At 53.0% G+C, this 27,042-nt stretch overlaps 9 protein-coding genes across 9 annotated transcripts; 2 read left to right on the top strand and 7 right to left on the bottom strand.

Moving 5' to 3' along the window:
* Positions 1-1,280: 1,280 nt before the first annotated feature.
* UHO2_05907 (uncharacterized protein) lies at positions 1,281-6,827 on the bottom strand (the record flags this gene model as incomplete). Its single annotated transcript, XM_041557621.1, has 1 exon — positions 1,281-6,827. The coding sequence occupies one exon, from the start codon at positions 6,825-6,827 to the stop codon at positions 1,281-1,283; it is 5,547 nt and encodes a 1,848-aa protein (XP_041413555.1).
* An 868-nt stretch (positions 6,828-7,695) lies between these two features.
* Positions 7,696-9,327, top strand: UHO2_05908 (uncharacterized protein; the record flags this gene model as incomplete). Its single annotated transcript, XM_041557622.1, has 1 exon — positions 7,696-9,327. The coding sequence occupies one exon, from the start codon at positions 7,696-7,698 to the stop codon at positions 9,325-9,327; it is 1,632 nt and encodes a 543-aa protein (XP_041413556.1).
* A 58-nt stretch (positions 9,328-9,385) lies between these two features.
* Positions 9,386-9,757, bottom strand: UHO2_05909 (uncharacterized protein; the record flags this gene model as incomplete). Its single annotated transcript, XM_041557623.1, has 1 exon — positions 9,386-9,757. The coding sequence occupies one exon, from the start codon at positions 9,755-9,757 to the stop codon at positions 9,386-9,388; it is 372 nt and encodes a 123-aa protein (XP_041413557.1).
* Positions 9,758-11,974: 2,217 nt separating this feature from the next.
* On the bottom strand, positions 11,975-12,373 carry UHO2_05910 (uncharacterized protein; the record flags this gene model as incomplete). The annotated part of the gene is made up of 1 exon (XM_041557624.1): positions 11,975-12,373. One exon carries the CDS (start codon positions 12,371-12,373, stop codon positions 11,975-11,977), a length of 399 nt encoding a protein of 132 aa, XP_041413558.1.
* A 792-nt stretch (positions 12,374-13,165) lies between these two features.
* On the bottom strand, positions 13,166-13,456 carry UHO2_05911 (uncharacterized protein; the record flags this gene model as incomplete). The annotated part of the gene is made up of 1 exon (XM_041557625.1): positions 13,166-13,456. One exon carries the CDS (start codon positions 13,454-13,456, stop codon positions 13,166-13,168), a length of 291 nt encoding a protein of 96 aa, XP_041413559.1.
* Positions 13,457-13,986: 530 nt separating this feature from the next.
* UHO2_05912 (uncharacterized protein) lies at positions 13,987-15,267 on the bottom strand (the record flags this gene model as incomplete). The annotated part of the gene is made up of 3 exons (XM_041557626.1): positions 13,987-14,045; positions 14,122-14,166; positions 14,247-15,267. 3 exons carry the CDS (start codon positions 15,265-15,267, stop codon positions 13,987-13,989), a joined length of 1,125 nt encoding a protein of 374 aa, XP_041413560.1.
* Positions 15,268-15,736: 469 nt separating this feature from the next.
* UHO2_05913 (uncharacterized protein) lies at positions 15,737-20,395 on the bottom strand (the record flags this gene model as incomplete). Its single annotated transcript, XM_041557627.1, has 1 exon — positions 15,737-20,395. One exon carries the CDS (start codon positions 20,393-20,395, stop codon positions 15,737-15,739), a length of 4,659 nt encoding a protein of 1,552 aa, XP_041413561.1.
* Positions 20,396-22,256: 1,861 nt separating this feature from the next.
* On the bottom strand, positions 22,257-23,276 carry UHO2_05914 (putative 40S ribosomal protein S7; the record flags this gene model as incomplete). The annotated part of the gene is made up of 2 exons (XM_041557628.1): positions 22,257-22,599; positions 23,032-23,276. The coding sequence occupies 2 exons, from the start codon at positions 23,274-23,276 to the stop codon at positions 22,257-22,259; spliced, it is 588 nt and encodes a 195-aa protein (XP_041413562.1).
* A 1,251-nt stretch (positions 23,277-24,527) lies between these two features.
* UHO2_05915 (uncharacterized protein) lies at positions 24,528-26,561 on the top strand (the record flags this gene model as incomplete). Its single annotated transcript, XM_041557629.1, has 6 exons — positions 24,528-24,569; positions 24,681-24,891; positions 25,013-25,128; positions 25,231-25,480; positions 25,562-25,624; positions 25,783-26,561. The coding sequence occupies 6 exons, from the start codon at positions 24,528-24,530 to the stop codon at positions 26,559-26,561; spliced, it is 1,461 nt and encodes a 486-aa protein (XP_041413563.1).
* Between the last annotated feature and the right edge of the window lie 481 nt (positions 26,562-27,042).

The following is a 27,042-nucleotide window of genomic DNA, read 5'->3' on the forward strand; positions in this document are numbered from 1 at the left end:
ACATACCCAAGTGTGAGTGCATCCTAATGACAATGTGCAACAACGAGTGGGACGTAGTTGTACCCGATTCCTCTCTCCTATCGGCGCTGCCCGATGTTCGACCAGATCGAACAAAAGGGGGTATCAAAGTTTTTGCGTTTTTAAAAACGCAGGTTTTTTGAAAAGCGCGTTTTTGGAGGGAATTTGAACCCCCCAAGGAAAAGCGGGTTTCCAAAAACGCGATGAAATCATACGGCCGATAAAATACGTAACCTAAAAGTAAGCATAGGAAGCATGAATCATACGGCCGAAAGGAGGTGTAACCTAACAGTAACATATGAAACATGAATTATACGGCCGATAAGAGACGTAACCTAACAGTGAGCATATGATACTTGTCCTGCTCTCGTCGCTATCACCCATTGCTTGCTTATATCTTGCTTTCCTCTTCACACAATGTAATGTTTCATATGGTGGTGAGAAGAGTTGTATTGAACAGCAGAAGAGAGAGTGCCTGTCAGATCGTGTAGTGGACTGGCATAACAACTCTGCAGAGATGTCACGAGAATCATCAGTGGAGGAGGTCATGTTGAATGAGCGCAAGGAAGAGGGAGTGAGCAAAAGTGCGACGAGAGTGATGAGAGGAGAGAGATGTGGAGTGATAACCGTTCCGCGTTTTCACAATAGCGTCTCCTGAGCTGCGTTTTTAAAAACGCGGTTTTTTTTTTTTTTTTTTTTTTTTTTTCCCCTTTGCGCAGCTTATGTAAGCTTTTGCGTTTATTTGGAAAAACGCGCTCTTCAAAAAACCCGCGTTTTTAAAAACGCAAAAACTTTGATACCCCCTTTTGTTCGATCTCAGCTACGATCTGTTCTGCCCGATCATTTTCAGGGTCGTGCTGGATCGTCCTCTTTAGCATATAAACCTTCCCGCCGGCATGATCGTGCGGATGCAACATCTCTTCTCCTTACCCTTGCTCTCCTTCTTCATTGTTCTTGACTGATTGGCAGAATAGTAGAAAGGCCTGATTACGTCAAGAAGAGACCAGAAGCGAGCGGATGGGAGAGGCCAGGTGAATCAAGGCAAGACATCGACTTGACCGTGAATGTTGCCTCAGGCCTCTCAGCAAGTCTTAGTTTTGGCGCCGAGTCGACCTTCTGATCACACCGCCGTCGCTCACTACATCAGCTGCCGCACACACAGACCTTTGCACAGCCGCTATTGCAGCCTGACCTCGTACAGTGACGCAACTAGATAACCATTTCGGTTCATAGCAAAACAACAAAATAGTGCGAGTCGTCTCTCAGCGACCACACCCGATCAGCGCAGTCCGATCTTCCCTCAACGAATACAAAAACACTCTTCCACAACCCACCGTATTCCCCGCCGAATTACTCGCATCGGGAAAAGCAAATGCGATCGCTCTGCCTTTGATCAATCTCGCATACTCCCTTTCATCCGCAGAAAGCGTTTCCAAGAAAGCTCGAAACATGTATGCTCCTTCATCCTCCCCATCCCCGCCTTCGCCATTGGGGTAGCTGTAGCCAGTACGTTCGCCATGGCTACCCAAACAAGCAGTGAGAGCTGCAGCTAGCCTATCAAAGTTTGCCCCCGTGAAATCGACTGCGAGAATGGGGACGTTGCCTGACTGAAGTTGATCTGCAAACTTCGAGACTTGACGGGAGGCTTTATCGAGGACGAGTTGACGCGAGGAAGGTTTCGGACGGTTTTGTTGCCATTTGTCGCCCTTCTTGGATCGCTCGATGGGCCGTTCAGGTAATAGCATCTCGCGTTCGCGCACAGCGATGGTTGCCGAAGGCATCACTTCGTTGCCGCTATACATTCGTGAGAATCCACCGTGCGGGTGATGGTGGTGGTGATGATGATGCAACCCTCCAAGTGAGCCGGGAGCACCAGAAGCTGCGGTGGCGGCTCGCATCGATCCTGCTTCGAATCCCGCTTGGCCGAACCTTGCCGAGACAGCCGACCCAGACCCTGCTGAGCCAGCAGCCACTTGCACATCGACACTTCTCTGCTTCGCAATGCGATCCTGAACAAATCCAATTAGTTCGTGTCTCGCCACTTCGTATTCAGCGCGTTGCAGTACCACCTTCACCTTGAGCACCGGTGATCGCGCTTTCGCGAACACCAACAACAAGATGCCCTCGGCTCGACACGTCGCCGCTGCCGATTCGGGTGTGTCGTAGGTCGCGTGCTCGTACTGCAAGTCGGCGGCGATGTTGTGTGCCCACAGCTCGCGGCAGATCTCCATTCGCGTTTCGAGCAATCCAGGGGTTGAGGCAACGTAGACATCGCATCGTCGTGGCGTGTAGAGACCAAAGCTGCGTTCTTCTTCCGTTCTAGAGAGAAGCTTGGCCACTTGTACTTCCTGATACTTGGACAGCCCCAGCGTCAACTTGCCGACCGCCATCTGAACACCGACACCATGCAGAGGTGCAGATGAAGCCGTCGAAGGATTGGCAAAGTGTTTGAGCAGCGAGTCGTATCGTCCACCAGCTGCCACCACATCACGACGCTTGCCAGCTCGTACGACAGTGAACAGCACACCTCCCTTGTACAAGCTATTCGACTGTGCCAGCAGTGGCGAAAACAGAAATTTGCGCTGAACGCCAAAGAATCTTGCCGTCGCCACAACGTCTTGAATCTGCGATACTGCCTTCGCCAGCCTTGTCCTCTGATCCAGCGGGAACAGTCGCTCTAGTCGACGATGCACCGCTCCAACCTCATCGTTGAGATTGAATGCTTCCAACTCTTCGATCGTCGAACGTGGCAGACCCAGCTGCAACAGCTGCGTTCTTGCACTTTGCATCGTCTTGGACCCAGCGAGCAAGGCAACAACGCCGAGCACAGCCGTATGATGCTTTGCAGGTATTCTCTCCAGAATCATCGAGAGCATCACCTCGTGGTTGATGTGAATGACCCAATTCTCGCTTGCCACACCCGGGATCTCGTCAAGCACCTCTTCCACCAGAGCCAAGGCTTCAGCTTCAGCCGCAGCCGACTTCTCCGGCGAGACAATGTCGAATGAAGCAGCCAACACAGCTCGAGGCTGGCCTCCAGCTACAACGTTTTCTCGGTAGACATTGCTAATCTCGTATCGCTTGAAACGCTGATTGCTGCTGCGAGCAAAGACACGCGCAAACGGCACCGTCAGATCGTAGGGCAGATGCACGACCCGTCCGGTACGGTCAAGCATCTGCACGATCTTTTCGTTGGCCGTGTACAACCCGTTCGGCGGCACAATGAGTGGCGCAGTGAACTCGACAGCACCATGTCTGCGTGCAGCTTTGCGAATCAGATCGCAGACCACAGTTGTCAATGACGTGTCACGATCCCTCTCTGCTCCAGTATCAAAGGTAAAGTCACGAACGAGATCAGCGGCAGTTCGACTGAAGAGCGCATCCATGAGCTGATGGTTGTATGCACTCGTCGGATTGGCCATCAAGCGCAAACACTCTTCGATGTACTCATCCTCCATCTTTGGTGGTAGCAGATCGCTCTTGAGGATTTCAAGTGGAGAGGGGCGACGTTCAGGATCGTGATCGAGCATCTGTCGAATGAGTGCTGTCTGCTTTTCGAGTTTGCTGTGCGGCCAGACCGCTGGCAAACCAACGCTGGGATCTCGCAGCTCGCGAATGAGCAGGATACGTTCCATACCTGTGCGATACACACGCTGACTGGCCAGCATCTCGAAAAAGATGACCCCCAGTGAGTAGATGTCAACCTTGAAGTTGTACTTGACTCCACCTTTGGCGCGGAGCTCTGGCGCTGTGTAGAGGAATGTCCCCAAATCGCCGGTGAGATCGGTGCTCTCGGCCATTTCCGCCGTACCACCTAAATTTCCAGCATTGCCATCCGCAATCTGAAGTGCGTTTGTCGCCAGACCGAAGTCGCCAATCTTGACATCGCCATTGGCGTACATCAACACATTCGAAGGTTTGAGATCGCGATGGATAATGCCAAGACTGCTGATGTGAGCGAGTGCTTCCACCATTTGACGAAGAATGCGCCATGCTTCATCCTCCGTCAACCCCTTCTCGATGGCCTCGCGTAGTGTTCGATTCTCGACAAACTCCATTTGGATGTAGAGAACACGTTGTACGGCAATAGTACCGGGGGGACGTGCCACACTGACGCTTCTCGAGACGGATCGACCGGCACGAGATGCCCGGCGCGACGATAGAGGAATTCGACTGAAGTCATCGTCGTCGCCACCGAAACTGTCGTCGTCATCTGAGCTCGATTCGTCCGAGTCACCATCCTCGTCGTCTTGATTCGAATTGTCGTCGTCGTCGTCACTGCCATCGGAAGGCGTGCGCAGTGCCAGCAGTCCACCTTTGAACGACGTCTCTGCCTTTGGCCGGCTAGAAAGAATACTATTGTGCAGGTCGTTGCTGTCGTCACCATCCTCGGCAAAGCGAATGTCGCTGTAGCTCCCTGTCAGACGTGACGAGCTAGCACCTGAAGCGAGAGCGTCGTCGTCATCTTCGTCATCAAAGTCGGGAACAGCCCGGAATGAGTCATCTCTTCGATTCGTCGGCTTCTTTGCATCGTCAGGCCGTTGAAAGCCGTGGCCAAATGCAGACATGGAGAGGTTCGGCCCAGACGCATGTGTCTTGCTGGTAGTGTTGGTTTCCAGCGTTCGACCAGACGTGAAGCCATCGGTGTCGCTACCTGCTAAGCCAGCGATAGGCAAGTGAGTCTCTTCGATCCAGCAAGTCGAGTATCGCACGATGTGTGGATGGTCAAGTCGACTCAACGCTGAAATCTCCCGCAGCGTCCTCTCGTCTTCGTCAGGCGAACTGGACAGCTTAATCTTCTTGACAGCATAGAAGCGGCCATCGAGACGGTTGCGTGCTTTGACTACACTACCAAAAGCGCCTTTACCCAGAAATTCGACCTCTTCGAAGTCGGAGAGATAGCGAGAAGTGGTGGCTGCTGGTGGTGCTCCCGGGCCCGAAGATGCACGGAAGGGCCACAATGACCCAAAGCCCTGGAAGCCTTCGGCGTCGAGAGGAGTGCCGATCTTTCCACTAGGCGAAGTAAGGCTCATGCCTGCAGGATCGCTCTGCTGTCGAGCCGTACCGGGACGAGAAGCAGCCTTGATGGCTTTTGCAGCGGTACCAGCAGCGGGTGTAGCTGTTTGTGCAGGTATCTTGGTATTTGAACTCTCCGACAGCTCCGTGTCTTCGTACAGAATTAACTCTTCGAGACGAGAGACGAGGGCGGCAGCAGTGGGTCGCTTCTTGGACGATCGATCCAGCATGAGCAGCAAGAAAGCCTGTACATGTGGAGCGAGCGCATTGTTACTGCGAATTAGATGCTCTGGCACGTCATATTCAATTGGACAGTCCAATCCGAAGAGCATCTGGCAGGCGCAAACACCAAGATCCCAAATGTCACGTTTGCGGCTGTAAGACAACGGCTGGTCGATGGACTCAGGCGCCTTCCACGCATCGGGTGGTGCTTCATCTTCCAGTGGGCCGACGAGGTCGTTGAGCGGGTTAGATTTGTGCATGTCTTTCAAGCGTCGAGCGTAGCAAGCACCGGCAAGACGAACGATAGGAGCAACGCCAGCAGGTGTTCGACCCTCGACATAAATTGCGTCGGTATGGATGCCGCGGTGGACGAGATTGCGTGTGTGAAGTGAGTCGACCGTCTTCAGCAAGGCTAGAAGGTAGTGACGGACACGCTTCCACGGCAACGAGTCGCACTGCTCGAGAAGGTCTCGCAGACAGAGGCCGTCAGTGCGTTCAATGACAACGCTCAGCTTCCAGCCCTGCGGATCGGTGACACGGGTGACGGCACTGGCAAGCACGTTGATGAGACCAGGCTCGCGCACTTTGACAAGCTTGTCGAACTCGAACTCGACCTCTTCCACCTTGCGTTTCCCAGCCGAGTAAGCATAGTGAGGCGAAGTAACGAGGTAGTGCTCAATGATCCAGGAATGAGAGGGTGCACGCGAGTCGGTGGGAGGATCGTGTGCAGGCTCGGCCAGATGACGTGTTGCTAGACCAGCGCTACTGAGAATAGGGCCAACACGAAGCACCGAAGTTACTCTGCCATTGTGTTCGATGGGCTCGAGGAGAGTCTCGATGCGAGAAACATCAGCTGCTGCCGTTTCAGCTTCAGAGGGAGAAACAGAGCTGCCTGCGCTTTTGTTGGGGCTGAGAGGACCATGTTGACCAAAGTAGCTGCTTTCCCGCTTGCGTTCCTTCTCTTGCTTGAGCAAAGCAGCCTTCTTGTTGGCTTCCTCCTGAATGAGCTGAGCGAGCTGCTCGGAACGTACGGTCTCGGCGTGCTGTCTTCGGAGGATCTCCTGCTGCCGTTCTGCTCGTTGACGTTCCTGTTGTTCCTTGGCACGTTTCTGCATCTCCTCTTCCAAGCTGAGCGACGGTGCGCCATCCTTGACTTCCTTAGGGACTGTATTGTTGATGCTGATGAAGTCCTGCCCTGCCGTGATTAGCTCCCAGATCATTTCGGCGCCCAACAGCGACTTGGCTTTTCGGTTGAGCTCATCGCCGAGCTTGTTGATGTGATCTGTCGACAAACCTTTGTGTCGGCCATCGTTCTGCTTAACAACGATAGTTGGTGTGACGAGAGGGTAGTTCTTGGGCAGACGAAACACGACGTAGGCACAAACCAGCGCTTTCAACCGCTCCTCATCGGGACGTACGACGACCTGAAACTCGTGTAGCTGTGTAGTGGCAGCACCCTTCCATGCTTTCTGCTCGACTCTTGTAAAATCTTGGTCAAGGATGGATTCGATAGCTTCGATCTCGGTCTGCTGGAGCTCGGCTACCTCCTGCGGAGTGAGTGAGGGCGCCATGATGGGCTCGAAGCTATGGTATCATTTGACGATGTTTGAGGTGGGATCAAGATGCGTGCATGCAGGTCAGTGAGAGCAGTGTGCTGCTCAGCTGCGTCTTCATGAAGCCAATGGGCAACTCCACTTGCGTGGAGCTGGTTAAAGGCTTGTCTCGACGGGCATCTCCAAGGGTGTTGTCAAGGTATATATGAGAGTCGATCGGTCGGTAATGGTGGTGGAAAGCTGAGTTGTCGTCACGCTTGTCGCCGTTTCCAACCTTGTTTTCTGTGTCTCTTCCTTCGGCATTTTCAACAACGCACGGACAGAAAGTCGGCGACTTTTCCTTTCCTTTCTTTTTATTCATTGTTTTTTCTTTTTTTCTTTTTTTCTTTTTTTCTTTTTTCTTTTTCTTCATTTTTCCTCTACACCAACACCCGACTTCCGAGCACACCAGCCCGAACAACACTGAGAGTCGTGCGAATGGCACGTGCGCTCGTTTCAATGGTGGGCGAAGGCACGTGACCTGAGTCGTGTCACTTGATATTGCTCATCTCCTGTCGCTCTCGTTGCTTCTTCTCCATCATCTTCTCTCCTCCCTCTCGTCAAGTTCACCCTTCCGTCCCTCCCTTACCTTTCTCACGCTTGTTCATGCTTCTCACGTTTCGTTCTCTTTTGTACCTCGTTCTCACGCGCATTCCGCCTCGCTCTCACGCGGCGCTCGACCGGCCGTGCCTCTTACGGCCACGGCTGGGAGCCCGCAAGCGACTCACCTGAGTTAGGCAATTTAACATTCTGACACAGATTTCAGGCGCGTGAGATAACTCACCGTTGATGTCGACCACCTTGCTCCCTTCTTCTAGACACCATATACCTTGAAACGACCGCCAACATGTCGCTACTAGACAAGCGAAAAGCTTCGGCAGCGGTAGCGAGCCCTTCCAGCTCAACTGCTGCTGCTTCCGGCTCATCATCAAAGCGTGTTCGCATCGACGAGCCGCCCCGGCGTCAACGCAGACGTCAAGATACCGACTATTTCCATGGCGACCCTGAGCTCGAAGAGGAGGAACGACGTCGGATACGCAGAGATCAGAAGACTGGACGCATCGATGATCGCGGCGAGGACCTTTCAGAGTCTGACGAATCCGATGGCAACGGTGCTGATCTATTCAACGCCGACGAGGACGACTCCGACGCAGAGGCAGATGCAGGATCACATCGGCGAAGAGCAGAAAGGAAGCGCAGGCCCGATGCTGCAGGTGCAGGCGGCGACGATGACGATGAAGATATGTTCGATATAGCAGATGATGACGATGCGCCAGCAAAGAGCAAGGGTAAGCAAAAGGGCAGAGCAAAGGACAAGTATCTCAAGCTGGGCCAGTTGGAAGAAGGCCAAGATTTTGGGTCAAAGACTCGCTCTGGTGTCGATGCCGCCGATGACGATGCAGAACTGCTCAAAGGTGCTGGAGATGACGACGATGATCTCGATCCAGATCTCGAGTTAGAAGACGAAGATCAAGAAGATGATGACGACCAAGAGGACCAAGATGCAGACCAGCAGAACTGCCTTGTCGACCTCAACGCCTACGCCGAGCGTTCGCCTCCATCACCCGGTCGCAGCACCACTCGCAAATCGAAATCAAAAAAGAACAAGCTCAAAGCGCCCAAAGTCACCGGCTTCAACATGAAAGAAGAGATGCGCACTGGCAAATTCGACGCAGACGGCAACTATCACGAGAATCAACGCGATCCTCACGCCCAACACGATGCCTGGCTAACCGGAGTTTACTCAAAGTCCAAGATCCTCGAAGCTCGCAAAGCGCAACAAAAGCGAGATCAGGAAGCAAAAGAGAAGGAGCAAGCTGCGCAGCAAGCCGATGGAGACGAAGATGAAGTCAAACAGAGGTTAGTCGAGTTCATGCATCGTCAAGAGAGCGTTCAGCGAACTTTGCAAAGATTAGGCAAGATTCTCTCGGAGAAGAAGAAAGCTGCAAAGGCAAGCAGAGCACCAGAAGACGAGGCAGAAGCGAAAAAGGCAGCTTCCGATGTAGAGACCGTCACGCATCTCTCTTCTGTGCTCATGTCCCGGTTCGGGAGGTTGGACATCTATGAACAGACCTACGAACAACTTTTGCGTGATGTACACAAATCTGGGCTTGTCAGACAGACCTTTGACCCTGCGGCAAAGTTCGACCCTCCTGCACCCAAACTAGCACCTGCGACCACTGCAACTTCAACCACAAACTCGACCGAGTCTGCCACCGCTACCAATAACGGAGATTCAGAAGGTGGCGAATGGGAATACCGCTGGACACCATCCTACCTCGCAACCTCAGCACGCGAATCAGGCACACCCGTCGATCCCGAAATCCAGACATTCGGTCCTTTCACACTCGCCGATATCATAAGCTGGGCTGAACAAGGCTACTTCGGCAACAACGGCGAACGAATTCTACTGAGATTGAACGGGTCAAAAGATGCGTGGATGACGTATGGCAAGGTTGTTGCTGCCAACTCGACATGAACGTAATATCATTGCCTGTCTGAACACACAGATGCATGAAAGCGTGGTCGAACTGCGCTCAAACTTTGGGTGGAGCGTCTTCGCTGGGCTTGACATTATCGTCCAGGGCAAGAATAGCGGCGGCCTGGCGCATTCTAGGCAACATGGCCTCCAACTCGTCAAGATCTTTCTTGAGCGAGGTGAACGCTTCAGCCTTCTTGTACTGGTCGTTGTGGATAGGTTCGTACTTGAGATCAACTTTGTGGACGGACTTTCTGGTCTTTTCGACGAGTGTCTTGAGGCCGGCGAGAGCTCCTTTCAGGCTTTTGCGGTTCTCGCGCTTGGTATCGGCTGGTGGTGGTGACAAACTAGCTTGGTCCTGGGGCTGTTGAGGCTCGGCTGTGTTCTCAGTCTCGGCCGCTGAAGTGACTATGGTTGGCTGGTCCTGCATTTTGAGGTTGAAGGTAAGGTCTTGTTGCGTCGAAGGGGATTAGAGTTCGAATGCGAGGGATAGGTGGATGGGAGAGAAGCTATGCAGCTTCTTTATATGCCTTCTGTCTCTCCCCGCGATGAAGCAAGGACCAGTAACTATTCACTTGGAAAGAGGTTCGCTCGGCGAGGGTCATGCTGGCAACACCCCACACAGGAGCTCTTGCAGTGATGAAGTAGTGTTTACGCCCTGTTTGTCGCCGCCATACAACTGGGAGCTGCAAATGCCCACCATCACGCGGTATGGGCGCGCTCAGTTCGGGTCCCATTTCTTACGCACAATTTCACAACACAGGCCGCCATTTACCCCTGACATCCTTCTATTTCTGTACTAGCATGCAATCCTCATTACGAAGCCTTCGTAGCCCCATCCAACCCAACGCCCCCTTGCACCCCTTGAGTAGGCAACATCATAAACACCTTCTGCCTCTGCCTCATAAACCTTTGAACCTCCTTCAGACCCTCCTTTGTCCCTCTAGCCTCCTTCAATCTCTCCTTGTTCTCCCTTTCTTTCTCCTTCTTCTCCGGTGCAGCCAACCCCACAAACGCTTCTTTCAGCCTCCTCGTAAAATCTTCCATCTCCTCTACCGTCTCCCTCAACCCATCTTCTTCCTCTTCCTGAGTAGCACAGAAACTGGACAGCTCCTGATCTAACCACTTCACTTGCTTCTTCACCTCCTCCTATTTCTTAGTAACCCTCTTCCACCCTTCCTCATCCGGCCCCTTCGTCTTGATCAGTTTCAACACGTCAACTTCTGACTTGATCTGGGCGAGATCGTCCTTCAAAACTTTAAGCGTGTTGTATTCTTTCTGTTGACGACTCGATAGCATGTTTTTGGGTCCAGTTAATTATTCTTTAGCCGACTTGACCGATTGTGCGTGTTCTTTTCTGGGGTGAAGTGAGGAGGGTAGCGAAGGAGCGGAATAGTGGTCCGACACGTCGACAATCATGTTGGCAAGAACGACAGGTGTAGTCGGAGCCAAAAAGATGGCCTTCAATGTGCTTTGAGCAGAGATTACAGGTTAGGATGGGTCTAAGATCTGTTGCTGAAGTCATCGCGGAAGAGTCGTGAATGAGAGGAGAAGAGGATAAAGTGGTGACGAGAGGGTTGGTAGGAGGAGGAATCGGGAGTAGGGGAAGACCAACTTCTGTACGCAGAAGAGAGATCACCCTTCTGACACATGCCCAAACCTCAGTTGCGCGTGGATGTTGGAGGGAGTGGAGACAATGGCAACGACCACGAGAGCCTATCTTTATTACTTCTCGCCGGTCTGAAGGGCGTGTGACAAGGAAAGGATGGGCAAGGCGACCGACCGTAAGGGCAGAAGTTGACATTCTTTCATCAATTTCTCGCATTATGAAGGCCCATTGTACGCACACTTTGAGGTTGGCGACTTGCAGCTTCCCTTTGTTGCCCACCCTTATGGGCGAGTAAGACACCTCCCTGTGTTGTCGCAGACGTGCAGGTGATTTCCGAACTCGTCCTCCTCCGCACTCACTTAGGATTATTGTGAACCAAGCCCAGAGCTCAGCCAAAATCCGGGCCCAAGTCGAAGCGAGAGACTGCAACGAATCGTCACGCGTAAACATTTTTCCATGCCACATTCTTTCATTCTCGTCAACTAGAATCAAGGCGAACGCAGAGTTCAGGCTTTTGGCAGGATCAGGGACGAATTTGTGATGAGATAAACGAAAGTGTATTCTGAATATTAATTGAGGATACAAGATTTGTCGGAGATGAGCTTGGAAATGGCAGGTGACAGGATGAGAGGTGGAGCGATCAGAAGTCCGGAACGATGCATGAAAGGGATGCGCTAGACAGCAGCGGGAAGTCAGTGTGCTTGAAGCGGAATAGAAGTCGGAGGTAATCGTCTCGAGATTACAACAGGGTCGAACAATATGTTGGAGCGAATAGCATGGTCGCTTGTCACTTGCGACACGGACTTGAATGGTAGGACGCAGTTTTATTACGTATGGCGACGACGAACGGTATGTAAAGACAGCGGATGGATGTGGTACTAATGAAGAAGAAACCAACTAAGTCTTGCGCTTTTATGCGTCTACTAACCAAACCCTCAACCCGCATGCATCAAGCTCTTGTCCTTCGCACCACCCTGAATCGCCTCTTGAAGCGAAATGAACCCTAACCACCACTGCTCTCCCTCGTGCGCAATTAACTCACGCGTTCAGATGTCCCAAGAGCTGCAGCCCAACATTGTTTGCACCTCGTCCTATCGCATCAAAGAAGCTTGTGATTGCATCGTCCCTGATTTGGTAGAACCTCTGCTCCTCAGCCAGATCATCCTCATCAAGGTGTTGCTTCTTGAAAATAAGCTCAATACTTTCCTGAGCATCGATCAAGAGCAAACAGAAGCAGCGTGCTTGGCAAGTTTCGGCATCACGTCCGATTTCGTAGCTGCAAGGGTTGCAGATTCTAGGTGTTCGGTCGGGGTCATGAGGAGTCGTCTGCTGCCGACTGAGGGAGAGATTGGTGAAGAGCGAGGTGAAGTCATCTTGCTGAGACGGCGGCTGCTGCGCAGGGTTACCGCCGCTATTGGAAGCGCTTTCGTCTTTCATCGTGTCCTTATTGAATGAATCTGATTGGCTTCTTGTTGTTGTTGAATTGTGTAGATGGTTTGAGAAGCTTGAAGTAAAAGAAACTGAAGCAAAGTGATGAGGTCTCAAAACAGACCCAGAAAGCGCAGTTTGAAACCTTTCCTTCCACTTCCGCACTTGTCTTATTCCGCATCGCAGCAGCTGCCGAAAAGGAAGCGCAGCGTGGGAACAGGCTGAGCTTACCTGTCTGAGATCACATTCAGCAGAAATGACTAGAGTGTGACACTTTGCAAGAAGCGGATAAGTTTGGGGCTGAGGTCGGATACGAGCCAATGCGGAGCGGTGTGATGAGGGGTTTGACAGCATGGTTGCTGAACACAGGAGGCTCAATTTAGGTTGCTGCTGGAATAGCGTGGTCCTCTGCTTTTAGGATAACGCTTATGCTCAGATCAGGCGAGAAACAGGCAGGGAGCTTTGATTGGATGTCACAGCACAGACTCGACGAGAAGGAGGGGGAAGGTGAAGTTTGAATTGCGGAGAGGGGAACACTATGACGCGGAGCGACGAGAGCGAGCCTCGATCTCTGAACAGCTAGAACAAAAGCTACGGACACGGTGGCAGACGCAAAGAAGGAAGTGTGAGGTAGGCGGAGGGTGTAGAATTCGCGAGACATTCGAGATGCAAGATGTGGGGAGGAGAATGCTGCGAGCAAGCAAGGATGGTTGTTAGCACCATTGACGACCCTGGTAGAAGGTGCATAAAGGTGAGGTCACTTACCTTTGAGGAAGCAGGGTTATGGCTGTCGTTGTCCTTTCACTCGGGCTGGGCTTCAGCAGTTGCAGCATCCTCCGTCTTAGGCTTGATAAGCTGAAGTGCAGACATGACAGCGGTAAATGCTGCCAACGAGCAGGGCTGCTGTGGACTATCCTTGTCGCGAGTGTGCGAAATGATGAAGTTTTTGACGGCGTTCTCCATCTCAACGCGACGCACACCGTTGCAGTCCTTGCAATTCGGCTCATGATCTTGCTCGAACTCTCCATTCCACATTCGTTCCCCACATTCACAGCAGTGCTTCTTGAAATCTTTGGCAATGTGTGGCCTCATTTTGTTGTTGATGGGCGGCGGAAGTAAAAGGAAGAAGAAAGGTGGCTCGAAACGTTCGCTGAGAGCGACGAAGGGTCTTGAATCAGCTCACAGATAGGGAGTCAGATTGGCGAGGCAATATACCTTCGTCGAGTTAGACAGTGTTTGGCTTGGATTGTAGTTCTGTAGAGACTTGGTTGCTTGAGGATGGATCGGTTTCCGTCTCGAGTTGAATAAGCTCTACAAGGTGGATGGCGAGTGATTGGTGTGGGGACGGAGATAGGTCGAACACGGTGAGTTATATATACCTTCACTCACTCTCAAAACAGGGCTTGTCAAACGTTTTACGAGACAGCGCTTTCCGCATCGATCCTCTACCCGCGCTTTTTGGTTCCGCACTTCTTACTCGCTCTCTAGCGGCCTCACCCTTTCCGCATCACCCTCTTTCCGCTCCCACACTCTGGCGTCGCTGTCTAAACCTTGAATTTGTATTGCGTGTCGTGATGGAGGTATGCATCCGCTCAAAAGGCGCTCCGTCGGCATCCGGACTCTTAGTGAAGGATCGGACTGAGCCGAATTCGGCCGAATCCAGCTTCGAAAGTTGATCTCTCTGTCAATCATACCGTCGTTCAAAGGTGTCAGCATCTAATCACATTTCCGCCCTATTCCCGAGAACTTGTACTTACCAATACCATCAGGAGGAGCAGTAGGCGGCAACTTATCCGCAGCCACTATTTCCGCAACCGGCAACCAAATCGTCTTTGTCAGCTCTTCACCCTCCTTCACCGCACAGCCAAGCTTTGATACTCACCGTAAATAGCAACCTCATACAGCCCCTCTCCATGTTCTTCAATCCACTTTCTATCTTCCTGATCTTCCGCCACCTTCACCACTACTCTTATCAAACCTTTTCCTCCAGCAGGTGTTTCGTGATGCGAGCTGGTAGCGATATCCGCTGCTACGTCTGCGTCAGGTTTCTGCGTTAGTGCTGGTGAAGAAATTAATCGGTGTGGGATTTCGTTGGGTACGAGCTGAAAGTCGGAAGTGATAGGAAGAGTGTTTGGCTGAATTGGTTGATTGAGAGCGAGCGAGGCGTCAAGGTAGGCTGTGACGGTGTCTTGGGAGTAGATCAGTGTGATTTCTGCGATTCCTGGTGAATGGTTTTCGTGGTGGGCATACCTCATTGGTACGCGGAGATGACGAGGTGTAAGATCTGCGCACCAGAACGGAACGTGTGAACGAATGTTGCCGACCAGCAGCTTCGAAGAAGGAGACAAGGAAGGAGGAGAGGGAAAGGTCACTTTCCACTTGATATCGTCTCCCGACATTGTTCTCCTTCCGCCCTCTTGTGGTATTTGGTACAGCAGTCGAGGAGCGACAACTTTCGTTTCACCTTTCCCTTCCTGCCTACTCTGCAGTTCTTGCTCTGCAGATTCGCGCAGCCGTCGTGCATTTTGATTGATGCTTTCGATTGCTCCATCGCTGATGCCATCCAACAGGCACCAGTCAATCCATCCTGGTCGCGTATTGTACCACCAGTGCTGCTTGCGTCGTGATTCAAAATCGTGCTGCTTCTCTCTTGACCCTGGTGCAGGCGCAGGCTCGAATTGGATCAGCTCGATGTACACTCCATCCGGGAAGACGATCAGCGCATTTGATGTGAGACCGTCTGCATGTGTACCGCCACGTACAACCTGAAACCCGAGCTCGGAGAAGATCAGGATCGAGCGTTCGATGGCAGACTCGCGCTGCAAAGAAGCGGTAAGCGGATCGTTGACGAGCAGGATGAGATGATCCAGCGCTGGGAGCAGATTTAAAGGAGCTGTCTGCATCTTGGTTCGCAGCCATATCGTCGAGACAGGACAGGCTCGAGCAGGTAAAGCAAATATATAGGATGCAAGCTGGGAGGCAAGAAAGCAGGCTTCGTGGACCGTGCGCATGAGCGCTTGGCTCGAATTGGCGATTTTCCTGTTACTTATCTTCCGCCGCCATATGACATGTTTGACAGCTCGGACCCTGAATTCTTCCCTCTGCTTCGTCAAGAACACAAAGCAGAACTAGCGCACAAGCTTTGCAAGTTCATCAACATCAGACAATCCTAGATGCTAAGTTGTTCATTCCAATGTTTCTGATAGCAGTCCGGCAGCTGCGAACAGATATCGCAGACAATTAATACGTAGCTGAATATATGTAAGTCTAATTAAACGAGACACAGAAGGTATACTTGGAACATGACTGTGTGTAGCTGAAGGTTGCAAAAGGCCGACACACACGGCAGCACTCCCTGCAGGCGACCGGCAACTATGGCTTCCACCACTTCTTCTTCTTGCTACCCTGCGCAGACTCTATGCTGTTGTTCCCACCATTGCTGTATTTCGCCGCCGAAGCTGCCGCTGACGAGGGGACAAGAGGCATGGAGGCCGACGGTGGCAGTGAGGCGCGGGTCTGAGCATATGCATCCTCCATGATCGACCCGAACCCATCCGAGCTCTCCTGTATCTCATGCTTTATGCTGCTCTTGCGGCCTGCTGGAGAATGCGGAAACGAGTAGTTGCGGGGAACAGGCTGCTGATCCGACGAATGCCTTCGATTGAACTCGATCTCACTTGACCGCCCGTTACTCGGCAGGGTGCCTCCCTGGTGGCGCGTGCTTGGGGCAGCGGTAAACGAAGCACGTGGGCCTTGCCCCCTTGCCTCTGATTGTGCATCATAGCTCTGTCCTCCAGCAGCGTCACCAGTGTTGTTCAGCTGAGAAATGTGTCGAGTAGCAGTGGCGGGAGACATGGCAAGCATCGACGTTTGTCCACCAGATCCTGCCAACTCAACTGACTGTCGTGCGCTTCTGGACAACGGCGGCGACGAAGCTTTGGGTGAGGCAAAGCCGCGCTGTGGGTACACGGGCTCAAAGGTCGAGCCATCGTCTGCTTCCAGCAAGGCACCCATTGGCTCTAAGCCGAGTGCCGGTCTTGTCTCACCGTCGTCCATAGCAAACGAAGCAGGCTCCTCGGTTGCGGACAGATCACCGATAGGCACACCTGAAGGCGCCGCGATACTTTGCGAGCGAGATCTGGAGGCGACTGCAGCCTCTTCTTCCGCGCGCAGCATTCGGTAAGCTTGACGAAGCTCGTCATCCGAGCCATGGTCATCTTCTTCGCCCCGAGGTAGAGAAAACGTGTGACGATACGGCGAAGAGGCCGCAGATGTGGGAGCCAAAGGTTGAGCAGGGGATGGCTGGCGTGGCGTCATCGTGTTGCTCTCGCTCATCTCGCCAATCCTTCTGCCAGCCGCAAAGCCTTGCTCCAGACCGACTCCGCTCGGATAGACAGGCAATGAAGCTTCTACTGTGCTTTGGGATGGCCTGCGACTCGATCGCGAGATGCCAAGACTCTTTCTTCGACTGCTTCGAGGAGAATCGCGCTCCATGTCGGAGCCAGTGCGTTCCACATATGCGTCACGTGCGGAGGCGGAGTCGGCCATCCTCGACCGAGCATTGGCAGCACTGACAGTAGCTCGGCGGCTTCGCATGCAGCTTGGTGAGGATCTTGGCGAAGCATCGCCGCCATCTCCAGGCACAATCACTGTGCCAAAGCTTGACGTTGAAGACGAGAACGATCCTATTGAAGTGTCACCTCTTTCGACACCTCGCAATGGCGAAGAGCCAACAGTCGACGATGCTGAAGAGCCACCGTAGCGAGATAACGACGGCATGACGCTTCGTTGTAACCGCTCGAACGGAATCGGGCGCGGATCGTAGCCAGCCTGCTCGATGCACATGCCTGCGGCATCCTCGATGCGACAGCAGATCTGAACGAATTCGTACGTCTTTTGCTTGATCCTAGCTGTGTCGCTGAGGGCTCCTTGAGCCTTACTCTCACCATTGTTTGAGGCTGTCGTCGAGTCAGACTGATGCCCTTCAGCCCACGCGTTGATGCCAGATGCGCCGGCGTAAAGGTTCGTGCCTTCACGCTCCTCTGCAGCATCAACGATGAATGAGACAAAGGACGCCAAAGTCTGAGGCTGGTCGAGCATGTACGGTGGTTTGGGAATGGCCTCCCGATGCAATGGTGATAGTGAGGCTAGTCTGCGTTGTGCCGCTGCCTGCAACTCCGAGTCATCTTCGATGCGCGTTCCCAAAAGCTGCACGGGCGCAGCCGTAGGCGGCTCCGTGGAGACTACGCTGATGTAGTCGTCATAGGCGGAAGAGTAGGTGCGTAGCAAATCGCTGAGCGGAACCAGCTCCCAGTCCTTGTCCTTGTCGAAAGCCGTCTTCTTGCTGGCGAGAGCAAGGAGGACCTTGCTGAGCAGCAGCAACTTGCGCTGTGCGCCTCGACCAGGTTGCGAGGGTGTCAAACCGTACAGCTGAGGAGCGTTGAGAGCTGCACAAAAGAGTCGCAGGAACACAAAGGCACCAACACCCTGAATACCTGGACGCGTCGACTTGGAGCTTCGGTAGCGCTCGTTGACCTTGCATCGAATCTGATGAAAGACTGTACGCAAGTCCGGTGGGCAGCTGTGACGCTGGCGATAAATGTTCTGCCACATGGTCTCGCTCAACTTGCGAAGCGAATTGGTGGTCACGGGACCGTCGGGAATGGCATCGATGGCGTTGGCCGGCAGCAAAGGTGGAGAGCGGATGGAAGTGCTAAAATCGAAGTGGGCATCATCGCCTCCGCCAGAGCCAGCACTGCCATTCGACATAGCTGTGTCGGGATGGGAGGGAGCATTGGGATCATGACAGATCTTGCGGACAGTGGGTCCCAAGCAGTCATCGAGCCAGGAGAGAGCTAGTAACCTCTGAAAGTGATCCACCGAGCGGGATAAGAGTGTGTTGGCACGGAAGAGCAGCTCTGGCTCCATCTTTTCGCCCCAATTGACGCTCTCAGCCTCAATGAGCGATACAATGCGCTCGGCTATGGTACCCGAGGCAGCATAGATGCGAATCAGATGCGATATGATCAAGTCCTCGCGCATGGTGGTGGCGAGCTCGCGCACGATCTCGGGTGCATCCGTGTCATGGATCCTGCGAAAGACCTCTTCGTACATGCTCAGCGGCATCACGGCACCTTCTTGCAAGCGGATGGACATGCTGAGCTCGCCCACGATGCCACGTTGGAAGTTCGTCGGAGCTCTGCCGTCATCTTCGTCTGCTCCCGGCGGCGAGGAAGGATGCTGCTGCGACATGGAGGGAAAGGTGGAAACGGACCAGATCGGGAACCGGCCCTCGACCTCTTCATTCCTTCTGAGCGTTTCGATGGGAATCTCGACGAGTCCCAGTAGGATGTACTTGTGGGCGGTCTGCGATGGAGAACCAGCGAGGGAGCTCGAGCTTTTTTGCACAGGATGTAGCACCTCCACCACCAGTGACTTGGCATCTCCAACATCCTTGAGCTGGAACTTGTCGACGGCGAAGGCGCTGGCGCCCGAGTGTGCCAGGCTGGTGCGTGCCATCAATTCGCCATCGAGACGAATACGACAGTAGCGGTCGAAACGCACCTTTTCGAAACGATCCTTGTCATCGATGCGGCGTAAGTTGGATGGCCGTGACGCAGTGGTGTAGGCGGACGTGGCACTGGTACTGGGATGAATGCTAGGTGCCGTCTCGCTCGTAGCCGAGGGAAGGGTGGCGAAGCGATTTGCACCCGACTGTCCGCTCAGAGGCCCTGAGAGGTGGTCGCCATTCGAGTTGACGTCTTCGCTGGCCTGCGACTGATTGTCGTAGTGTGAAGCGGCACATGAAGCAGGGCGACTGGAGCCGCTGCCGGCATTGTCGTCGAAATCGTGCTGAGCATGCATGCTGCTGACGGAGGACTTGGCGTTGTGACGCAATCGAGAACTAGGTCGCGAGCCCGAACGCGAGCCTGCGCGTGACGATCCCGACATTGCGTCTTCCGTGAATGGCTCTGAGCCAGGAGAATCGTCCTGATCTTCGTAGCGTAAGGACGATGGATGGTGGGAAAGAGAGCGAGGCACCTCACTGCTGGTCGCGCTTCCGCCTGCGAGACCACCAGTCGGTGAGGCGGGATAGAAGTTATGCGCTCTTGAAAGGTTGGTGGATGATGCGGCGTTTGCAGATGTAGGCTCTTGGCTGGAATCGAAGATCTCAGTGGGCCACCTGGGCATGATGTTCTTGGCGTCAGAGATGGTGATTTCGAGCTGACGGAAGAGACGGTGGGTACCGCCAGCATCGATTGTAGCCGGCGAGCCATAGATCTCGGGGCGGACATAGATGCGCAGCAATGCTCGAAGGTATTGACGTTGCTCCTCGCTCTTGAACTGGATGAATATGGGCTCGGAGCGCTGAGATCGTTCTTTGAGCATGGCCGCCTCCTGTTTGCGAGTGGTGATAGAGACTTGGGTCTTGGCGCGTGTCTGTCGAGGATGAATGGCTAAGACGTATGGTCTAGCGAAGAGCGAGTCGTCCACACACCGGATATCTGAGGTGTACAGAGCACCGCAATGAAGCGTGTGAGCAAGAGCGTTGCTGTCACCAAAGATCGAGAGACTTGCGTTTTCGCGAAAGAGAAGGACGGCGCGCTTCCATTGACCTAAGGGCCCAACGGACGAGGAGGGTGTGTTGAGACGACTTTTGCTCGGCTTTTCGCGCAACCAGGATGATCCACCATGTCGGAAGCCGAAGGAGGCGCGTTCAAACAAAGCTTCATGGCCGGGTTCGGCTGCTCGATTGCTGGAAGCAGAAGCACGCAACGAGAGTTTCTGCTTGACATTGGCAGCGTCGCGGAAGAGAGGCGCTCTTGCCAAAGTAGACGAGGCGTTCTTTCCTTGTGAGGGCCACCAGATGAGAACGTTGATTGCGATCTCGGCATTGGCAGCACTCGTTGAGCGTGGGCTGCTGTTTATCGAACCGGAGCCAGAGCGAAACCGGGCAAAGTTGGCATCACGACGAGCTGCAAAGGAAGAGGAGGGGACCGATGAGTCGAAAGCTGCGAGATTGTGCCTCATGTCGGCAGTACTTGGCGATGATGCATTCGCAGGGTGCTTGTAAGAAGAGTAAGAGGAAGGCGAAGCAATGTGCGAAGCGGTGTTCGATCTGGGTATCGGGACTGCGAAGCGCGACGAAAGCGAGTTGGCGTAGGCAGAAGGATAGCTTGATGGAGATGATGAGTGCACGCTCCGACTAGATGGGCTGGACAAGGATGAAGTAGATGGTAGTTGAGCTTGGATATAGGCGGGGACCGAGTCATCGATGTTCGACGTCTGCCTAGGTTGAGAGGGAAAAGAGTGAGAGGCAGCCAGGGTTGAGTCTGGCCCTCGGTTGGAGGCTCCGACACCAGTTGAAGAGGAGGAGGACAAGGAAATGGCGGTGTTGGTGTTGGTGTTGGTGGTGGTGGTGGTGGTGGTAGTGGTGGTGGAAGAATAAGAGGAGGAGAAAGGTAGGCGGCTGACATGCTGAGCGCCAACACTAGAAGAGGATGGAGACGAGCGCATGAAGCGATGTTCGTGTCCCGGAGAAGGAGCATGGCGCGCTGTCTGCGCCGTCGAAAGTCGAGATGCAGGTGGAGTGGCAGAAGAGGACAATGCGTTGCTGTTTGAGCTCGAATATGCGGAGGAGGAGGCATGAGCAGGAACTTGTGGATAGACGCGATCCATGCTGGTGCGCTTTGACCGCCTGTCGGTATTGGAATCTACAGAGACATGCCTGTCCATGTATGCGGAGGAGAAGCTGGAGGAGTCAGAGTTGGGCAGCTGTGATGACGAAGGAGCTGCAGAATCGCCAGCAAGAGGCAAGAATAATGAGGATGAGGGGGCCGGGGCTGCATGAGACGTCAAAGACGAAGAAGATGTGGCAGCTGCTGCTAGTAGTGTTGTTGATGAGGACGATGATGATAAGGATGGCAGAGCTGGTGCTGCAGGAACATAGTCCGGCCAGAGAGGAGGTGCGCCACTCATGATCTTCTCGGACTTTGCGGGATGTTTGCTCGCATACTGGCGAAACGAGCCTGGTGTCGATCTATCTCGATGCTTCCTTCCTGCTCAATCGCAACGGTCAATGTGGTGAAGACGATACAACGAGCGAGGTTGTCGCAATCGATCCAGTTCGAAACTCAGCCGCGGATGTGATTCTAGGAGAGAGGGTGTGATGGGAGAGAGAGAGAGAGAGAGAGGCGCTTGTGTGACTTTAGCAAGCCTTGTCACTGGAGAGGGTCCAACGTTTGCCTATCACGCTGTCTTTAGAGAGACAATTCCAAAGCCAGACTCTGAGATCTCGCATACATCTAATCCCGCTCTGAGCAAAATCGGGCAGATCTGATACTTTATTTGGTTCTCTCTTTTCTTTTCTTTTTCTTTTTTTTTTCCCCCTTTTTTCACGAGACGTTGGCTTGAGCCGCGGATCTCTGAACTTGCAAGATCGGGAACGATCCGTTTACTGAATCGGACTCCGCTTCAATACCCAAAGCATCAGGCAAACTCAATTGCAGACAATGCAGATAGCACACTCCCAAGACAAGGGTTCTAGTAGCAAGATTGGATTTTTTTTTGTCGCTTGGTGTGTGTGTGTGTGTGTGCATGTGCGTAAATGGGGGAATGATGAGGAAAAGAGAAACAATTACACAACGTCCTGATGGACGTTAGATGAAAGCCATGACCAGGATCAGCGACAACCTTGGTACACGACAGACCACAGAGGCCCTATCAATGTCGAGACGCTCCGGGAACTTTTTAGGTGGTGATGGTAATGGTGGTCTGATAAACAAGTCGTGATAAACAAGTCGAATGAGTGCTGGCGACTTGACTCCGTATCAAGGAAGAAGCGTGCTGAAGGAGGGAGCAAGAGGTCGCTATTTTACGTACAAAGACACGCTTAGTTGTCCTGAGAGAACATAAAGGTGACATCACGGCCAGTGAGCTTCTTGTAGACCGACGAGAACGAGTCGAGCTTGTACTCGAGCGAGGTGGCGTCCTTTGAGTCGAGGAAGCACTTGATCAAGCGGCTGCCGTCAGTGGCAACACGAGTACGCTTGCCCGTGATCTCGGAGGGGTAGACGAGGTCCTCAAGGATCGACTCGTGCACGGCGGTAAGGGTGCGTGAGTGAGGACGGGGCTGCTGGTTACGCGTCTTACGGCTGGGCTTGCCGAGGATACGGCGCTGGCCGACAAAGACAACGTGGCGGTCCGAGAACTTCTTCTCGAGCTCGCGCGTGAGACTGCGAGATGCAAGACCAAACATGTGACAAGAGGTATCAGTATCGCTCTCTCGGTGTTGTGTACGAGACCCTTGCCAACGACCACGACGCTGCTGCAGAAACCACATCCCAAGTTGTGCAATCTTCCGACTTCTGCCAACGAGCCCTGATAGACCACAGGGCGGTTCAACAAGTTTAGCTAGGATCTGCCCACCCTCGTCCTACCGGGTCCATTGTAGTTTTGTCCGTGTCCGGCGTCATTGCTGTAGATTGATTGTCTTCCCATCGCCTGCAGTGAGCCGTTTTGGTTTGCATTTGTGCCGAGGTTATAACCCTTGAGCCATCTGTTGCGATTATCCTCCTTTGAATCTGCCATGCTGTCTTGCTGTCATTGCCAATGTTGTCTGCTGTTGCGTGTGGTCGCTGTTTGCCCAAGGTCATGTAGATGCTTACCGCTGCTGGATCTTGTGGAAAGCCTTGAGCTGGGGCATGGGGACGAAGATGACAATAGCCTTCTTGCCGCCCTTAACCTCGATCTCCTTGGCGCAAGAGATCTGGAGGGGTCGCAGCTCGGCCTTGAGCTCAGAGACGTTCGACTCAAGGTCAAGGAGAGCCTGAGCGACAACGGTCTCGACCTCGTCGGCGGGGCCGGTGGGGGCGTTAGCCGTGCGGAAGATCTTCTGCTGGACGGAAGCCATGATGACTATATGAGGACGGAGTCTGTTTTACAGTCCAAGAAGGAACGGAAGCAAGAGTCAGCTGGTCTGGTGTGTTGAGCTGGAAGCAAGTCGGCAGCGCAATGTCATCGCAGCCATCGAAGCATCTAAAGTCCCTTGATTGTTGGGGGTCTGCCCGCATCATGACTTGTCGCAAGTCCGTACGGGTGGCTCGCCGTTTGCGTCTGGCGTCATATAAGTGCTATTCGCAACCCAAGTGTCGAGCGTGAGACGGTTAGGGCGAAAGGTGCATTCTACCTTTACATCCCAGCAGCAATCCTCGCATGCATCCGTTGGTCCAAATATGAAGACAGTGTAGACCGAAATATCAAAACTTTCCGACCGGCCTGCATTGAACGAGAATCGCATGTGGTCACAGCAACAGTTTGCCAGCAGGTTAAACGAGCTTTTCGTGTGCATCGATACCATGTCCATACGGTAGCTCATCTTGGCGATTGCAGCTCCAATCCTGCCGTGCTTGCTTTTCCCCGCTGACAAAGTTTACCGTCCTTGCGACGACCGAGACCCGCTGCTCCCAGACGAACTGCGGAGCGCGCTGCTGGTTCTGAAGATGATTCCCCCTTACTTCGACGATAGAATCCGCCCGAATGTATATATGCGGGTTGTATACGAGAATGCGAGGCGAATGACGATGTGATGTGGTGTGTCGAGATGCTGGTTCTGCTTCGTGGTTGCTGGCGATACTAACCTCCGTTCGGGAGATGCGACTGATGCTGATGATTGCGATGACAATGGTGACGAAAGAATGGCGGTGCCGCAACTTACCTTGAGGATGAAACACCGGGTGATGACTGGTGGAGAAAGGTATCGTGACAGCAAAAGGGCCAAGGTGGAAGTGGTAGCACTCACCTGCTTGCTCGCTCAACGATGTCGAACAGCTCTCACTCACCCACCCACCCACACACACACACACAATCACTCACACACTCACTCACTCACACAGCTCTCTGCCTGCCTGCTTGACTGTTGACGAGCCAGTTTTTGCGGTTTACGACTTGTGCTTGCCCACGGCTCTCTCCCCCTCTTCGTCTCTCATCCACGCAACCTTCTCATCAGGGTGAGCCAAGGCTCAGAATTGCTCAGGTCCGCGACCCTTAACACTGTACAGCAGTCTCCAGTTGGAATTGTTGAAAAAGACTCACAAAAGTACTCAAACGCTTGGACACAAAAGTCCTTTTTCGTGGCAAGTCCAATACAAAATATGTATTCAAAATGTTTGGCACGTGCAGAATTGGCATCGGCCGAGGCCAAAATGTAGCCAAGCTAAAAATTTGCAGCAGCACACGGCGACGAATTTGCGACCTGTTTGGGAAGAGCACAATCTGGGCGTAGCGAATTTAGAATTTCCTGCTTGGTGAACTGAAGGCGAGCAGAGTCTCCTGGGTGGTTAGGAAGCCTGTCTACGGCTCTGTCCCTCATCGAGTCCCTTGGCCAGCCAAGCGAATCAATCATCGAGCAAGCAGGCCAGCAACGAAGCAAGCCAACCCAAGAGCCTGGTCGACACCAAGATTCGAGCTAGACATCCTCCGTTCTCTCACCGATCCATCCTTCCTCAAGACATATCGATTCATCATGGGTAAGTCATCACCGCAAACAGCACTCGGCCACTACTATCACATCCTATCTACGATGACAGTCATACACCAGCACAGCAGCACCATCACCAACAATCGCAGCTCCATTCTGAAGCATATCAGCACGACCCGAGTTCATGAAGCGACCAGGAAGCATTCGATACACAGATGATAGCCATGAGGACGACACTTGCCACAGCAGCGACCATTGCACCGCCAAGGATTACCGCTCTATATTAGTCGCATCATACAATATAGAGCACATGTATGCCGCAAAGACAGGACACCCTCACTTATGATCATAGCAAAGTCAGGCGGACAATATCTAATACATATCATAGGAATCACTCGATGCAGACAGCTGTGCTTGTAAGCAGATGCGTACGCGGTTAGAACAAGGCCATGAATTGGACGTTGGACTGCGAAATACAGAGGAAGCAGCCTCACCATCGAATCGAAGTGGGTTCAAACTCAAGCATCAAATGGATATCTCAGGTCGTGTTCTTGCTAGCGCGGATGTAGCCCTCAGCTTTGTCGCTTCAGTCACATTCTGTGGACCCACTCGCAACAAAATCCTGCTCATGATCAGCAGTTGACGACGCTCCCGACAAACCGCAGCATCTAGCAATGACAGTACCACAAAGCTTTTTCAGCATCCTCGACACCCTCTAGCAATTTTCTTCGTCTTTCCCGACAAGACTGCGTCTTCTTTATCGTCCAACTATGTCGACTGCAGTGATCCAGATAGGATGCGATCAGAGTGGCTCTGCTGCATCACCAACGGAGAACGCCACGATTGATACCACATTCTTGTGTCGCTCTCTGGCCATATACAAAGCCGAATCAGCATTACTGACCTCATGCTGTATATCCTATATTGCACCATCCAACAGCTGTCGGAAAGAACAAGAAGCTCTCCAAGGGCAAGGGTAACAAGAAGAGGGCTGTCGACCCCTTCACCCGTAAGGACTGGTACGACATCAAAGCTCCCACCTTCTTCGAGAACCGCAATGTCGGCAAGACCTTTGTCAACCGATCCCAGGGTCTCAAGAATGCCGATGACTCGCTCAAAGGCCGTATCGTCGAGGCTTCCCTCGCCGACCTCAACAAGGACGATGAGCAGGCTTACCGCAAGTTCAAGTTGAAGGTTGACGGTATCCAAGGCCGCACCTGCCTCACCAACTTCTACGGCATGGACTTCACCTCGGACAAGCTCCGCTCGCTCGTCCGCAAGTGGCAGTCGCTCATCGAGGCTCACCAGGATGTCAAGACCACCGACGGTTACCTCCTCCGAGTCTTTGTTATTGCTTTCACCAAGAAGCGTGCCAACCAGGTCAAGAAGAACACCTATGCCAAGTCGTCGCACATCCGAGCTATCCGCCAGAAGATGTTCGAGATTGTTCAGCGTGAGGCCAACTCGTGCGACTTGCGCGAGTTTGTCGCCAAGCTCATCCCCGAGGTTATTGGCCGTGAGGTCGAGAAGGCCACCCAGGGTATCTTCCCCCTCAAGGACGTCTATGTCCGCAAGGTCAAGGTTCTCAAGGCACCCAAGGACGACCTTAACAAGCTTCTCGAGGTTCACGGTGGTGCTGCCATCGCTGGTGCCGAGGATGCTGGTGTTAAGGCCAAGGCTACCGAGTTCAAGGAGCCCGCCCCTCTTGCCTCCGTCTAAGCGCCTTCGCAATCCTAAATCACATTATCTTTCTTCATCATCATCTTTCTTCATCATCATCTTTCTTCATCATCATCTTTCTTCATCGTCATCTTTCTTCATCGTCATCTTTCTTCATCATCACCTTTCTAGCATTTGCAGCACCTCCAGACACACACACTCACCTATATTCTTTGGTCACCAAACCAAACAAAAGAGCGGTTATGCCCATCCAAGCGAGCCGTTCCTACTCTGTACAATGATGCCCCCTACATCGCCTGTTTTCGAAAATGCAATGATCTCAGGGATTGACTCCAAATCCAACTCATGTGTGACGCACTGTCAAGTGGGTCGTGGCATCCGGTTGGAAGCGGGCCGATGTGAACCTGTACATACCTGCGAATTGCTAAAAGCAAGGATAGTGAGGTCCATCTCAGCAGCGGAGCTTTCTACGATGTCCGCGGCAACAGAAGCCAGGTTGAGAAGAAAGGGTCGTGAAGCA

Source organism: Ustilago hordei (assembly GCF_900519145.1).
Source record: "Ustilago hordei strain Uho2 genome assembly, contig: UHO2_contig_16, whole genome shotgun sequence".
Classification (NCBI taxonomy): Eukaryota; Fungi; Basidiomycota; class Ustilaginomycetes; order Ustilaginales; family Ustilaginaceae; genus Ustilago; species Ustilago hordei.